The 17,098-nt window shown below is 43.3% G+C and overlaps 1 protein-coding gene across 1 annotated transcript in view; it reads right to left on the reverse strand.

Annotated features, from left to right (window-relative positions):
• ubl3a (ubiquitin-like 3a) overlaps positions 1–16,788 on the reverse strand; it is a 58,261-nt gene extending 41,473 nt beyond the window's left edge. The window contains exon 1 of the mRNA XM_084073807.1: positions 15,944–16,788. Within this exon, the coding sequence (XP_083929933.1) occupies positions 15,944–15,970 (27 nt within the window). The 5' untranslated portion in view covers positions 15,971–16,788. The remainder of the gene's footprint in view (positions 1–15,943) is intronic.
• Positions 16,789–17,098: the final 310 nt, after the last annotated feature.

The following is a 17,098-nucleotide window of genomic DNA, read 5'->3' on the forward strand; positions in this document are numbered from 1 at the left end:
TCTGCAAATTTTGATGCCTTTGTGTGACGCTGTAGTATGAACAAGTGGGGCATTAAAAGGTTCTTGGTTCTATCTGTGTTCTTTAGCCACCCCACTCCTGGTTGCCCCTGTACTCCTAGCCCATCTCGGGTGAACCTCCCCGAGGGGATACGCAATGAAACAACTTGTTTCAACACACTGTTGGTGATACCGTCGCTATAAATATTGCCGCTTCGCATTCCGTCTCCTGGCGGGATAACCCTCAGCTATGCCTTTATGTCTCCGTCTCGTTACGTCATCGGGGGCATACTTTCTCACTGGGCTTTGGCATGGGAAGATGTTTGCGATAGAGATCCTGATTGGGTCCCCAGCCTCCCCTCTGCCTTCTTCCTCCCCTCGGCTCCATTCCTTCCTGTTGTTGCTTGTGTAATTAGTTGAAGCTGATGTCTCCCCTATCGAGGCAGACATTATTTTCTTGTTACCTCATTCAAGACAACACTTTGCGAGCACAAACACAGCCAGCTGCTCACATCTGTAACCAGTTGATGGAAATTCACCCAAGAGTTATTTATCCTCCTACTGCGGTGTGCAACAAACAAACCTGACCAAGGGTCTTTTAAAAATGTTTTGCCTCCTGGCACAGACCACTGCACTGTCACAGTTAACAACACTGGCCAGTGGCCACTCTAAAATAAATATATTTTTTCATTAGACAATGATCTTTGAAGAGAATTGTTTGGGAGCTTTAAACCAGCATCACACGTGACACGTTGTGAGCTTGTAGATCAGCTATTTCCACTATTTTGTAACAGATTTCAGGTATCAAATATTAAATATGGTGTATTTTGGCCATAATACGAGACATTATTGATTTTTCATTGTCAGTCATTTCTTTGTGTATTTACGTTTCTTTTGACATATCTGGCCTAAAAAGCCACACAATTAAATCGTTAATCGCAATTGTTTGTATGACAAGTAATCGTCAAGTAAAACCTCATAACCGTGACAGCCCTAACTATACCACCATAGTTGACTCAGTGACTCACAGGTCGCTATTCCTGCTACAGTATATTTAAGATGTTTCATTCCAAGACACAAGATATCAATTACCCAGAAGGTCATTACCGCATGTTTTTCATCCAGTGTTTATAAAAAGTGGAATGGATCCAGTGTGTGCCTCTAAAACAGTTCCACATTTTGTCTGCAGTTTCTGCTCATCAAACACTCTGCATGGTACCGAACCGCTTGTTAAGCCCTGTTTTATACGTTGTCGTAGGACGGCTTCGAATTTCTTTTTGCCTGCAAATGAAACGCCCCAAAATAGGGACGCCAGGTGGAAAGTGTTTGAAGTAGTGTTTAAAGTGTGGACGCTTTGCAGAATTAAACGTTGTTTGGCTGAAGACACAGTGATGTGTCTGAATTTAACCCATTCAATGCGGGAAAGCATTTGTGTCATTTTAGATTTAGGGGGGTCACCCAGCAAAAGTAGTTGATATAGCATCACATTATATAGTACAACATCATTTTAACCACTTAAACTATTATTTTATACTTTGGCTATTCAAAAATAGCAGATATGAGCTCATAGATCTACTATTTTTGAAAAATCGTGAAAAGTTTTGCAAAGCTTAATTTTTCAGAGTTAACATTTTAACTCAAATCTTTGCTTCTGGGGCCAAATACAGCCCCGCTGATAATATAGCAGTTGTGTTTTCTCCAGAAAAGTGTTATTATGCTGCGTTCACACGGGCAGATAAAAAGATACAAAGATACAAAAGTACACAGCATATTTGTGGCTTTGTATCTGTGTTGCTCAACACGGTCGTCGACGTCATCGGAGCTACATTTGCAGTTCTGTATCTTTGTATCTGGAAGCTGAACCCAGCTACAACTTGAGTTTGTGGCTTTGTATCTCTTGTAGGAGCTACAAACGTCGGATGTAGCTTTCGTAATATTCATATCGCTGGCTTCCATTGAAAACGAACGGTAGACTTATCTTTGTATCTTCCCGTGTGAACGCAGCGTTAGGATTTAGAAGACTTAATGTGGGTTAACCCATTGAGACCTGAAGACCTTAATGGGGTAAGAGTGAGAAGAGAGCCTTGTGTGGTTTGGTTGGTTATGTGTCTCTGTTTGGGAGAAAGGTGAGCCATGCTTGCAGAGAATGTCCCAGAGCCGGGGGGGGGGGGGGGGGGTGGCGGGGTGGGACGTCCTGGAGACTCAGCAGGATGCCTGCTCTGCCTGCCGTGTGTGTGCCGTTGTTCCTGCAGCCCCAGCGGCGCTAATCCCAAATGTGATGCATTATAGCATCCTGTCTCCTTTCCCATGCGTTTCCAATGTGTACCATGACTAATTAACCAGTAATTAACCCTGACGTCCACATTTTGGGCAAATGTTTAAAAAAAAAAAAAACTTAACCTGGCGTCCCTATTTTTGGAATGTTATTACAGGCGGACATTATAAAAAATTGCCTTGGCCTATACGCTTAAAGGTAGGGTAAGTGATATTTTTTGGTTAAAACAAAAAGTATTTTGTTAAAAGGTTAAAGCACTATATTCTGATAGTAATCATTGCTATAGAGTGTTTGTTCAGTAACAGGAGTCTCCCCGTCTCTCCAGCTCTTTAATAAACAGAAAATACATTTTCCGGTAGGTATCAAAATCTCAGCCAATCAGGAGAAAGTACCAATTTCTAAGCTTCATTTTTATAGTGTTCTAGTTCCAATTTTGCCTGATCATTTTCTTAGTGTCATCACTTCCAATTTCACTTAAATCTTATCCTGATTGAGTTCTCTATCCTGATTGGATAAAATTGGAAATGAAACTGAAACTGAAACGAAAATACATTTTCTGTTTAATAAAGAGCTGGAGAGACAAGGAGACTCCTTTTACTGAACAAACACTCTATAGCAATGAGTACTATCAGAATATAGAGCTATTTAACACTTATTTTAACCAAAGAAAATCACTTACCCTACCTTTAATTTATACACCAGTGTTGCACAGCAAAACGGTGTCAGGCTTTAAGTGGTTACATCTATTTAGTTAGATTTGGTTTGGTTTGGTCCATTTTGTAATGACATTTATTCCAACGACTCCTGGGAGGGGTGGGGGGTTCACTTGCTGAAAACATGTAATAAATCTGCGGGTCTATTTAGGATGACATGCACCATTCTCCTCTGTGCAAGGTGAACTCCTGCAGCGCGCAGAGCCGCGGGCAAGGGCCTGCCACTCTCCTTGAGATACAGCAAAAAACTTCCTCATTAGCATGAACCTGATCAAAATGGATATGGATGGGAAACCCCTCAGTCATTCTTCTCCAACGCTTCATTAATGCTCACCCATTTAAAGAGGTGGTCTCACACGCACGCACGCACACACACACACGTACTGTACATCATTGGTTCTCAAAGTGGGGTCCGGGGACCCCCAGGGGTACTTGAGGGGGTTCCAGGGGGTCCCCAGCTAAATGATGGACAGGGACCAAATGGACCCTTATGGGTCTGTAACTCTGAGAGTGTACAAATGGAACCAAATGGACCCTAACGGGTCCATTTGGTTCCATTTGTACACTCTCAGAGTTAAATTAACATTGATTTTACAATATGAATTGGGGTCCCAGAGACATACATGCCATTAAATGGGGGTCCGTAGCCTAATGCATGTCAAACTGGGGGTCCTTGAAATTAAAATGGTTGTAATCACTGCTAGAGAGCCGTAAAAATCTTCTATTATGGGGGTCCCTGGCTTATCTTTTCAAATGGGGGTCCACGGTCTAATAAGTGTCTATTTGGGGGTCCTTGGCACGTAAAGGTTTGAGAACCACTGCTGTACATACTTTCACATACTGTAGGCTTCATTAGGAATATTCCTAGTCTCATTTGTAGAATCCAGTGCACAATGGCAAATGTGTGCAAGACTGCATGAAGGCCAGCTCTGCTCTGCTCCCTCTCCAGTTCTCCTTCACTCACACACGCACGTACGTAGTACTACACATGCACGCACGCACGCACGCACCCACACACACACACACGCGCACACCCTTTCCTATTCCCCTCTCTGGCTGTCTTGTCTCTGAGCTTCATCTTTTAACTCGCCGGTGGCCTGAACTCTCTCTATCCCTCATCCTCTCTCTCTCTCTCTCTCTCTCTCTCACTCCATCCTTGACGTCGTTCACTCCTATAATCTTTGCCTCCAAGCTACACCGGATCTGTGTGCAATAAAGCAACGCCTCTGGTACAGCAATGTAGGACGACTTGTCTTCTTGATATTCTACTACAGCGTCTGTCTCTCCATCAAGGTTCACTCTGTTATGATACTCTGAAGAGACCCGGGTTCGAATCCAGGGTACAAAGTTAGTTAAAGATTGCAGCTTTAACTCTTTAACTGCCAGAGTATATACACAATCTACCCCCTTCCCTGCCATAGAATAACATTGCAAAAATAGGTAAAATGTGAATTTTGTCTCAGTTTATTTTTTAACATTGAAGTGAATGGAGCAGAAAATCTTCGCATCGCGTTATCTTAAAATTTAAAAAGCAAAAAGAAAAATCTTGTTTTTCTCGTCGACGGCTGGCTGAGCCATGCGGAGAAAAACGAGAAATCTCGTCAATGGCAGGAAAATTAATGTAAACATTTTAATTGTCTTTTTTTTTAATCGCACTCGGTGCCGCGCTACGAGCTTGTATATCTGCTATTTCTATAGCGCCAAAGAAATCTTAAAATGACACAGATGCGTTCCCGCCGGTCTTAAAGGGTTAAGGAGGCTATATGGCCACCCCACTGCCTGCCTGTCCTTGACCAGTGTACTGTAGACAGGGACTTACGGGATTGCGTATGAGGACTGGAGAGGCCCACGCTGATCCCACTGTTGACATCCAGCTGATCAGCCGTGAGTGACCTTTGGCTGACTGTTATTGTGGCTGCTGTGCCAAGCTCTCTCTCTCTCTCTCTCTCTCGGTCTGGGACCCTCAGAGAGACTCAATCTGACCCTCTTAATTATGTCTGTGCTTACTGGCTGTCCCACACACCAAGCGCAATAACTATAAATATATAGCTTTGCAATTTTTAGCCGCATGCTGAAAGCTAGCGGCTCTACAGACAGCACTAGTCCTAGTCCGACACCTGAGTGACACCTAAGTGTCATTGGCTGTCCTGGCTGTCCTTCACACTTCCCGCCAATGGGGAGACGGTCCTTTGCAGCACCCGCCTCTCCTCCTTTGACACCTATTTGTCATTGGCTGTCCTGGCTGTCCTTCACACTTCCCCCCTTTAAGCCAATGGGGAGACGGCGCTTTGCAGCACCCGCCTCTCCTTCTTTGCAGCAGAGAGAGAGAAAGGGAGAGAGCTTCAGGCAGGAGGGTTAGCCTAAATGCTAGCGTGCTTCATTAGACCTAGTTTGGCTATTAAGTTATTATTATTTGGCCATGTTCACACTGACTTCAATCTTAGCTATTGTTGGGAAGACCCGTGTGGTGTCACAAAATGTTGCCACCACTTATATAAACAACATTAGAGCGTTAATCTGCGTCGCCAGGTTTGGCGAGAGAAACAAGCAATCCAAAAAACAAGTAATCAGGTCTATGAAAAGATTGGGGCAAAAAAAGCCTGCCGTATGCGGCTTTATTATGACTTTGGTCATTTATTGTTTTCTCTAACTCAAGTGGACGGTATAGAGTCCACACCACAACCATAACGATGATGACAGTGGTGAACAACATAGATAGATATAGGTATAGTTATTGTAGTGTTATGGTGCTTGGTGTGGACAGCCCCTTGATGCAGGAATAGATTTTATTTTTTTAATTACTTTAGCGATTTTGCGGCAGTCTGCCACAACGTTTTACAATGCGTGCCGTGGAGAGGTATTCTATACTGGTCGGTGGCTGTCGCGGTGAGAACGTGTGCATGCACACAGAGACACTCAGTATGCTAGCATACAGTAGCTTTAACCCTTTAAGACCGGGAACGCATCTGTGTCATTTTAAGATTTCTTTGGCTATTCAAAAATAGCAGATATACAAGCTCATAGAGTGCAGCGCTATGAGCTTTTAGATCTGCTATTATTGGAGAAAAAAAACTTGTGAAAATGTGTGCAAATCTTTGAATATATATTTTGAAAAGCGAACATTTTTGACCCTCTTACAACTTCTGGGGGTCCCTGGAACAAAACATTTTGAGATGGGGGGGTCCACGGCTATATAGTTTTTTGAGAACCGCTGATATTATAGCAAATATGTTTTTTCAAAAAACTGTTAGGATTTAGAAGACATTTGTAGAATACCCCAGAAGCAAAGATTTGAGTTACAAATGTTTGCTTTGAAAAAACATATATATTCAAAGATTTGCACACATTTTCATGATTTTTCAAAAAAATAGCAGATCTACAAACTCATAGCGCGGCACTCGGTGCCGCGCTATGAGTTTGTAGATCTGCTATTTTTGAATAGCCAAAGAAATCTTAAAATGACACACATGCGTTCCCTTCCCGGCCTCAAAGGGTTAATATAAACGTGTTCCTCTGTTGCAAATTGTTTCCAGCGCAGCTGAATGGCTTCTTTATGGAGCTGGTCTGTCTCCACCCCACACACCCCACCCCCCCCCCCTCCACTGAGCACACAACATGTTCTTAAAGGCAAAAAACGCTGACGCGTTTCTTTTGAGCACATTCCTTCAGTGTCAATCTATTTTACATCATGATCCCAAGACTGAAGCTGTGATACCTTTAATAGTTTATGATTACAGAGGAGAGTGTCTTGTAAAACACTGTTTCACAAACACTGGGTCGGGGACCCATTTGTGGGTCGCGGACCAATTTTTATGGGTCGCAGGTTAATATCCCCTTTTTTCTACATTTAAAAAGAAATATTATTTCAAAAGACTGAAAAATGTTTAAACAAAAAAATCACACATTTTCATCAATTCCAATGTTTTTCAGAAGTATTTCATAAATAAAATGAAAAGAACTAACAATTTCCCTAAATACATTTAAAGAAAGGTTTAAGAAGTAGTGAAAATAGCAGATCTACAAGCTCACAACGTGGCATGAAGCGTGTAGATCTGCTGATTGAGTCCATGTCCACGATTGAGTCCATGTGCTATGGATATAGGTTGTTGTTTTTCTTTTTTCGATGTACAGTATGTATACATAGTTGTACACTGTATTTAAGTGCATGAAACTGACAACTCATGCACATTCATCACTTTAACGTGTTGCCCTCTGGGCTATCATACATTACAAATATAACAAATATTTTTAGGCCAAAAGTAAAATCAAGTCGATAAATCAAGAAGACTTGCCTATGTGTTTGTTTGGGTGATTTGGGGTCACTTTCTATGTAAGGTCGCTCAACTCCTTGACTCCGTCTCTAATAACATATCAAATTAGAATCATCTATACCAGGGGTCTTCAACGTTTTCAGCCCAAGGACCCCCTAGCTGAGAGAGAGATGAAGCAGGGACCCCCTCTATATTGTATAAAAATTGTGTTTCAGATTTAACTTTTTTTGTTTACTTGGTCTGCTCTTTTTTCCCTCTACACCTATACCTCTTTTTTGGCTAAAGTTCTCCTCAGAAAAGGGATGCTAAGGTTCAAGTGGTTAAGGTAAAAAAAAAAAATCATATCACACAAAGATTTGGCGGACCCCCTGTAGTAACTCTGAGGACCCCCTAGGGGTCCCGGACCCCCTGTTGAAGACCCCTGATCTATACTTTTGCATGCACGGGTTATGACTTCTGACAATGGATGTTAGCAGAACATGAATCAAATACAATCATAATCGACTTTCATAATTCAGTCATATCACGAAAATCGATAAACGTCTCGCTCCTACTGTAGCTGTCACTGTGCACATGATATGGATGAGCCTTTGTCTTAGCCTTCCCCCAAACAATATGTGGCGTTTTTCCTGTGTGGCTTAGCTGTTCTTTTAGCCCTCTAAGCAGCAGCACATGGGACAAGATAGAAAAGACACCTGGAAACCAGTGGTGTAAAGTAACTAAGTACATTTACTCAAGTACCGTACAATTTTGAGGTACATTTACTTTTACTGGAGTATTTCCAATGTTCAACACTTTTACTTCTACTCCACTACATTTCAGAGGCAAATATTGTACTTTTACTCCACTGCAATGATTTGAAAACTTTAGTTATTAGTTACTTTGCAGATATAAATTGTTATATTATAAAACATACATTAACAACTTTAGCCCTGTTTTATATTTAGGCTATTTGAAAATAACCTATCTACAAGCTCACAACGCGTCATATCGCGACGCGTTGTGAGCTTGTAGATCTGCTATTTTCAAACATTTTAGTACTTTTACTTTTGGTACTTTAAGTATATTTTGATGCCAATACTTTCGTTAACATTAAGTAACATTTTGAACACGGGCCGTTTACTTGTAACAAGAGTATTTCTACGTTGCAGTATTGATACTTTTACTTAAGTAGAACATGTGAGTACGTTTTCCACCACTACTGGAAACTGCGTGGCAGGGTGATCCTAAAGGAGACTGTCCTTCAACTGTGATGTCACAGGTTTGATCCCAGGGAGAGCCACGCGATTCTGTCATGAACGTTTGACTGAACATTGAGAACAGCTCTATATGTTATACAGGCCATCAGGTGGGCTATTTCTTCCGGTCATTGCTCACTAATAGTTTCTAGCCGTCTCTCAAGTCAGCGCGTTTCACTCTACAGGCAGCCAACGGTGAAATATGGGGCACAGGATGGCACGGTGCCGAGAACAGTGGCACAATTCCACTGCGTGCACACAATGGTCTTTTGACTCGATTCTAGTCTGTATTGTGTTCTGGAGTAAAGCAGAGTGAGAACACAGGGTGTTGTTTTGTTGTGACGTTGGCTAAGGCTAAGCACACAGCAACACGGAACAGCTAACAGGAAGAACAGGTTGGGGCATTGGCTGGTTGGTTGGTTTCTTTCATTTATATACAGTACATGTTCACACATACATAACCATATGCCGGCACACAATGTACTACACCAGCGTTTGTGTCCATACATAATACACATAAAAAAACAAGACATTAACCCCAGGGCTTTGTGCTAGATCTGCTCCTTTTTTCCCCCTGTGAGCTTGTAGATCTATTTTCATAGAATGTTCGCCAGAGAACAGGGACGCTAGAGTTCAAGTGGTTCAAGTCAAACGCATCTAGACGATAGCTACTAGCTAAGAGAGCATCAGCTCTGAAGGCATTACTCACACTAACCATTTACTTATTTCATATTCTATACTTAGCCTATGCAGTTATTACACGGGGCATAAAAGTAAAAGACTTGTCTTCACGGGGCATGTTAATGTCAGTAATTGAGCACACACACCTTTACCCAGACAGACAGGCAGTGAATGAGCAGGTAGTGACTCACTGTCATTGTGATATCAACAGAACAGATTGCTGATTGTCTGTCATAGTTACAGGGATCAAACCTGTGGCTTTCCGATTACGGGGCGGTCTCTCTAACCACCCACTCCAAAAGTTGTCAATAGTCAACATACGTCTTATTATTGGCTCTGTCGGTGCACAAAATCACAGCTCAACAATAAGCACTGAGTGTGTGATCTACACCAGGGTATACTGGTAAATATGAATTATTGTTGGGACTGATCCGACAATCAGTGCATGTAACATGTAGGCATAGGCCTCATTGTGGTGTCATGTTATATTCAGTTTCTTGACCCGTGTCACTTCATCCCATCTCTCTATGTCCACTATTTACTGGCCTTACTTAGACCATAATAACACTTAGCGGAAGTAGTGGCCGGTTTGGCGCTAACCCGTTTGTCATTATAAAAGTGCCCACAAACCCCTTTAATTCCTTTACAATAACATATGTTCCTAGACCCTGTCAGGCCTAGCTGACAGGCCTACGTGTTTACAAGTTACTTAAAAATCAGATGCGTTTTTCAGTTTTTCTTACAACATTTTGGGAGCGATGAACACCTTCTTCCAATGTATTCTTAATTCTAATGCTAAACTGGAAACGTCTATGTAGACTACTGTGCTAGTCATTTTGGTCTATGAAAAGCCATCAAATACTCTTTAAGAGCATTTGTTTGAAGGAAAATTGTGAACTCTCATTACATCGTTTTATTAGTGTTATAAAGTCGTGTGAGAAATGAGAACATGACAAGTGCACAGCCTTTCCCTGTCAAAGAGACTGGGGGGAGGAAATAAATATATGGCGTAGCACAAAGACACATGCAACGCATGCATAAACACACACACAAAAATGCAAACATACACAACTGCACATACAGAGTTACATAAGCAATCGATGCATTGGAGAGGTCCTAATTCAGCTTTCCCCTTGGCATCACAGAGATGTATCAATATCACCCCTCAGAGGACTGCTTCAACAGGACAATGACAATAGCTCCATTCAGACCCGCAATGGTCAATATCCATTCTGCAACACTCACAATCTTTGTTTCACACAGAGGGACAGCAGCATGCTCTCACCGAGCCTGTTACAGCTACAGATTCTCTGATCACGGCATTACAGCCGCGAGAGACATTTCGATCTTTTGCGACCGCCGTCGATTCAGTTTCCATTCAATTATCTCAACATGTGCTTTGGAAAGTGGACCTACCTCTTGTCACTAATGATGCCTTAGCTACAATGCATTTCACTTACTTGACTTTCATTTCATCATTAGAGTTGAATGATAGCTTTCATGGGGCAAGAAAGACCAAACATCGACGTGTGGACATTGTTAATAATAACAACCCGAGTTGCTTGACAACGAAGCCAAGTAGAGCCACGCCAGCCCTGTTTGCTTCCTGGCAACCTGAGCAGTGTTGCCAATTCTGCTTAATATAAGCAAATTTGGGCTTGTTTTTCTGTGAAGTCGCTTATAAATATTGGTAGTTGCGGGGGGTTTTTTTTGGCTTGTTTCTAAAGTATAGTTGCTTATTTGGGCTTCCTTATTGGTTGTCCAACATTTCATAATGTCCGCAAACCCCCATTTGAAAATATTTTTTGTCAGGGACAGGGAACCCCATACAAGATCTGTATTGTCAAAATGTTTAACAAATATTCCAAATAGGTCACATTTTTGTCAAGATTTAAGTTTTTTTTAAATAGCGGATCTAAAAGCTCGTAGTTGCGAGCTTGTAGATGTATTATAAAGGTTATGTCGGCGTTTCAGTGATTAAACAGATTTTGATACATTAACTCATTTTGCTGAGGACCCCACCCCCTGTGTGTGTGTGTGATCAGATCATGCGGCCCAATCGCTTTTTTTTTATAGCTTTGTTTTTAGTAGACCTAGCCGCTTGTTTCTCTCGCAAAATCCGTCAACACTGAACCTGAGGCCTTGGTAACATGTGACAGTGTCACAGTCGATAAATCAGTTCCTGTGGGCCGGTCGAATGATGTAATCTTGTTCTGTGACTCAGACACATGCCGCCGGTGCCAAACACACATTCATCATCAGCACACTTCACCCAACTGGCAACGGTCAATCGTTACCGTTTGTCCTCTTCTCTTCAGTCTCCATCCCTCCCTTGTCTGACTCTATCTATTTATCTTCTCTACATATTCTCTGGGTGTGTCATATCAACCCCCATCCCACCCCCCTTACAATCCCACTCACGAGTGACTGCATCCCTCTCCTCTGTAACTATGTAGGCATAGCAAGCCATGTCCTCAACCCTTTCTTCTGTTTTCTTTTCCGACCCCCACGGACCCCCCCCCCCCCCCCTCACCTCTGACCCTGGCCTTTCACCCCTTCCTGCGGTCTCTATAATGTGTGGTGAGCTGAGCCTAACCCTTTGAGAACTAGTAGACAACATGTCCCAGATGAAAATGCTTTTGAAACACACAAGCACAGCGATACGACGGTAATTAAGTTTCGACTGCATATCACAAAACTCCAAGAATAAGAGGACTTTTAGGGCTCAATTATTTGTGTTAGTTCAGGGGTCTTCAACGTTTTCAGGCCAAGGACACCCTAGCTGAGAGAGAGATGAAGCAGGGACCCCCTCTATATTGTATAAAATTGTGTTTCAGATTACACAAGTTACAGAAGTTGTTTTTTTACTTAGTCTGGTCTTTTTTCCCTCTACACCTATAGCCTATTTGCCAAAAATAGCCGATCTACTGCGAGGCGTTGAGAGCTTGTAAATCTGCTATTTTCGGCTAATGTTCCCCTCAGAAAAGGAATTCTAGGGTTCAAGTGGTTAATGTAAAAAAAACTAAATCCTATCACACAAAGATTTGGCGGACCCCCTATAGTAGCTCCGAGGACCCCCTAGGGGTCCCGGACCCCCTGTTGAAGACCCCCGTGTTAGTTAGTTAGTTAGTCAGTACATGCCGTTAGAATAGAATGGAATATACAGCAGGTATAACTATATTCAGGGAGGAGGATGACTCAGATGCTTCTGACTTCTGCAGACTGCGGTCCTCGTTCTAACTGCGCCGTGACAGAGGCAGCCGCTTTCAAAAGGAATTACATCTCTTCACGCATTACATAATCGTGATTCGTGAACAAATGCAAAAAATAATCAATACACATCTAGGCCTGTGCTTTACCTGTGCTTCAAGAGTTTCTCCATAATAACTCCTCGTCTTATGCAGATAAATATAGCCCTGTTGAACGGGGGGTCGTGATTGCTACCTCCCACGCAAATTAGCACATGCTCTGTGTACCACACAGTAAGATGAGGTGTTTCAATACTACCCACAGTGTGTGTGTGTGTGTGTGTGTGTGTGTGTGTGTGTGTGTGTGTGTGTGTGTGTGTGTGTGTGTGTGTGTGTGTGTGTGTGTGTGTGTGTGTGTGTGTGTGGGTGTGCGTGTGCGTAACACTGTACCTCACTGTTAATATGAAAAGCTTAGGTAATACCTGTAATCGATACATGTACAGTATACCTAGTTAAGAAATTAAGCTGTGTCACTCAGAAATATAGGATATCTGCTTACACTTAAAGTCATACTGCAAAAAGACACACGCACGCACGCACGCACGCACGCACACACACACACGCGCACACACACACACACACACACACACACACACACGGTAATGTTCCCACTTCCTGAGAACCCACTCCTTGTGCACTTATGTGCTTTTGTATGTACTTCATGTGTGAGAGCATGTGAGAGCATGTGTGTGTGTGCATGCATGCATGTGTGCCTGAGAGTGAGAGAGAAAGAGAGACATTTTTATTCATTAGCAGGATAGGACCCTTGAGACGCAGCATCTAATTTTCAAGGGGGTCCTGCTGTGCGCGCGTGTGTGTGTGTGTGTGTGTGTGTGTGTGTGTGTGTGGGGGGGGGGGGGGGGTTGGCTTATCAGAAACCAAGGTACTTTTATTTGTCAACTGTTTTGTCTTCATGACTAAACAGTACGGACTCTCTCCTTCTCTCTTCCAAGTCTAGTAGTCTATCGCTTTCTCACTCACTCACCTACATACATCTCCCTGCCCCCACCATTATACACACATTCTCACAGAGAGGCGGACAGACCTGGGAGCCAGGCGTCACAGCGTTGCCATGGGGACCAGATCTGACCCTGTCAGCACTTCTGAGGCCTGCCTAGAGGGAGGCAATTTGCCCTCTCAGTGCCTGCCTCCGCTGCTCACCGTTCTCCCCCTCTCTCCTTCATTCGCTCCTGTCCATGCTCTCTCTCTCTCTCTCTCTTTTCCCCCTTAAACTGAAAAAAAACCCATCCTCCATACTTCAGAGAACGACTCCTTCTCCTCTCTCTCAGATTCATTCACCCACAACATTCGCATCAGCATTCCCCTATCCTCCAACTCGCCTTCCTACTCTATACAACCTCTAGAAGTGGTGTGTACATGCACTCTTTCAGAAAATACAGAGCGGAAAGAGACGGGGGGAGAGAGAGAGAAAGGAGGGAGAGATGGAGGAGAATGCATGTCCACTGTTGAACTCAGCCACTTATAATGAGTCTAGTTAAGGCTAACGAGAATTTCCCCACTGAACCGGCTCATGCTTTAATTTATGCTCCAGTCACAGTGTACGACGTTGACACACGCCGAAAATATCTGAATAGCTATTTTCAGCAGACAACATCATCGTAAGACGAACAATAAATCTGGCTTTAGTGGGATGTGGCTGGCTTCATGAACAGGAATTAAGTGGAGCCCTATAGAGAGACATTTGTTCTAATGATTTCTGCAGACAGGAACTTTTTTTAAGGCTTCCATGTCCGTGGAATCGTCCCTCTGCTGCGCTACTGCTGCATTGAATGTAGATGAACCCCAATCCCCATTCGAAGTGCAACACTTCGTAGGCCATGGGTTTGACGTATGGGGATGAAAAGTGAGTTTCCGGAATGACAGGAGCCTCTGAGGATACCACCATGTTTTATAGTAACTGTTTCTAATAGAGGGCAATTATAATGCCACCATACTACAATATACAACTACAATATATCAGTCATATGCAATGTTTGTATAATATGTTAAGATACGGCTGCCATCCCCTGTGTGAAAAAAATATAAATGTATATCCAGTATAATATGGATATACTTGCACAACTTTTGCAGGTTAGAATAAAGTAAAGGTGGGAAATTCAGTTCATGGGATTGTCGGAAAGTGAAGGGTTGATTTCTCATGATGATTTCACCAGAACTAGAACGCACTGGACTCTGGACTGGACTGCCTGGGATTCAGTCCAGTCCACCCCCGTACTTCCTCGTGACATTCTAAGTGCATCATAATAATCATGGCATCATTGGTTGGATCATTAACCAGTGTTATCCACGGAGATGCCTACAGGAGGACAGACACAGGGTAGGGCTATCTTAGCTGTGGATGGAGTGTGCACAGGCTATTATGTGATTATCCTTCTATACATAGGCTTGGTAACCTAGTAATAAATGACCCCACCACACAGACAGTGGAAATCAATGTTTAAGCTTGGCGTGACATTGCTGGGGTTAGAAAGAAACGTCACACAAGCAAGCAGATGCAGGATGAATGCAGTGCACGCTAGGTGCGTTATTTTTCATGTGTTTCCGTTCTCTTTTAATCTGATAATCTGTATGATCGGCGGTGCCTTTTAACACAGATAATAGGGAGCCTTATCGGGCTACACACTGTGACAACAATGTGGAATTAAATGCTAATGTAATGCAAGTAGTTCGCTAGATAAAACACTGCTCCACTTGTACGGACCGCATTTTGATCCAACTGCAATAAAACAGCAGCCTACGGTGTGTGTGTGTGTGTGTGTGTGTGTGTGTGTGTGTGTGTGTGTGTGTGTGTGTGTGTGTGTGTGTGTAGGCTACTGTACTCTACTGTAGATGAAAGTGAAAATGTTAAAAAGACATTCTCTCATCCTACGGTGTGTTTATAGTTTCTACAGTAGATGAAAGTGATCATATTTGAAACACATACTCTGTCTCTCTCATCATAATCTACGGTGTGCTTTCTTCTACACTAGATCAGTGGTTCTCAACCAGTGGGTTGGGACCCCCAGGGGGATCCCCACATGATTTTAGGTGGGTCCCCAGATGATTTGTAACATTGTTTTCTCATGTACAAGGGTATTGCAGGCTATGTGCAGAATTTCTAAAGTGACAATTTAAGGTACCTTTTTAATACCTCTGAAATAAAATAAATAAATAACATTGTCAAAAGTAATCAAACGATTCTATAAAAACTAGTCAAACATTGGCCAAATGATCAAATAATATAAGAAAGATTGTGAAAATGGCTGATCTGCTGGTAGATCAGCTATTTTCACAATATTTATCTGTGGAACCAAGTCAAACTAAATGTAATGCCTCAACTCCTACGACTCCTACGATTACAAGTGCTTGTCAGGGTGGCCGGTGGGGGGGTCCCCAGTTCAAACATGATTATTGATTATCCCCGGTCCTAATACGGTTATTGGGGGGGGGGGGGGGGGGGGGTCGCAGAATGAAAGGTTGAGAACCACTGCACTAGATGACAAGTGTATCATTCTCTCACCATATCCGCTGGGGTGCTTCCCGTCATGGTGAAGGTAGTGTGGGTCCTTGGCGGGGTTCACGGCAAGAAAGGGACGCAAAAATATCCCCGTCTGTGTCTCCCTCTCCTCTCGGAACCCTGTTGTTATAACACCACGTCGACGTTGAAGTTACAGTGAGCTAATAAACACAAGTTTATTCCCGGGTTGGTTTAGTTGCTGCTTGCTTTAATACTCCACAGTCAAAACACCGAGGTAGTCAGGGAGTCTGTTACGTCTGTTACGTATCCTCTGCTTATTGCACAATCATTTCCTTGGTCGTTTCCCATGCGAATATTATTATGTCCATTAAAAAACACGTACAGTCAATGTTCGGCCTTTTTAACGGGCCTCCTCCTCCGACCCTCCAAATATATAAAAAATATTTGCCTTTTTAGAAAAGGTGCCTACGCCATAGGAAAACCAAATATTGCTGGTGGCACATCCGGACACGGAGCTCTCTCTCGCTCGCTCGCTCGCTCTCTCTCTCTCTCTCTCTCTCTCGTCAATCCGCAAGGTTACGGTCCTCTGACTAAAGCAAATACCTTAACCGGGTTTGTACAGTCGCCTCAAAATCCGTCCGTCATACGCACTCCGACAGGCGGAGGTTAATTGTTGTTGTTCGTGTCACAGATCGTGGCCCTTCTGTCCCTTCTCGACCTGTTCAGCTGTCATCCTGCCTCTCAGAACATGGCGGAGGTTCACACACACAGTCAGTCAGTCAGTCAGTCAGTCAGGGGGAGCAGCGCTGAGCGGACTGAGTAGAGGCAGTGAGTGTGTGTGTGTGCGGGGGAGAGCACAGAGTAGACCGAGGTGGAGACACGGCACGGTGTGGCTCGGCTCGGCTCGGTGGGGAAACGACTGCACACGCCTGCATGGTGAAGGGGCGGGGGAGAGAGGTTTAGCATACTCAGCACAGCAACTATCAATGGGACGATTCTTAAACCAGACTAATTTAATTTATTACACGGCTTGGTTGAATGCTTGATTCTGATTGGTCAATCGCTGAATTCAGTGGTGTGGTATTTCTGATTAATGACCGATGTGCTCAATGACAGACCGCTGCCTAATCAAAGGCTCAGAGCACCTGCTGCACTGCTTGTATCCAACTTGACAGCCATGTAAACAAACACACACAT

This window comes from Gymnoscopelus microlampas (assembly GCF_963454915.1).
Source record: "Gymnoscopelus microlampas genome assembly, chromosome: 12".
Taxonomy (NCBI): Eukaryota; Metazoa; Chordata; class Actinopteri; order Myctophiformes; family Myctophidae; genus Gymnoscopelus; species Gymnoscopelus microlampas.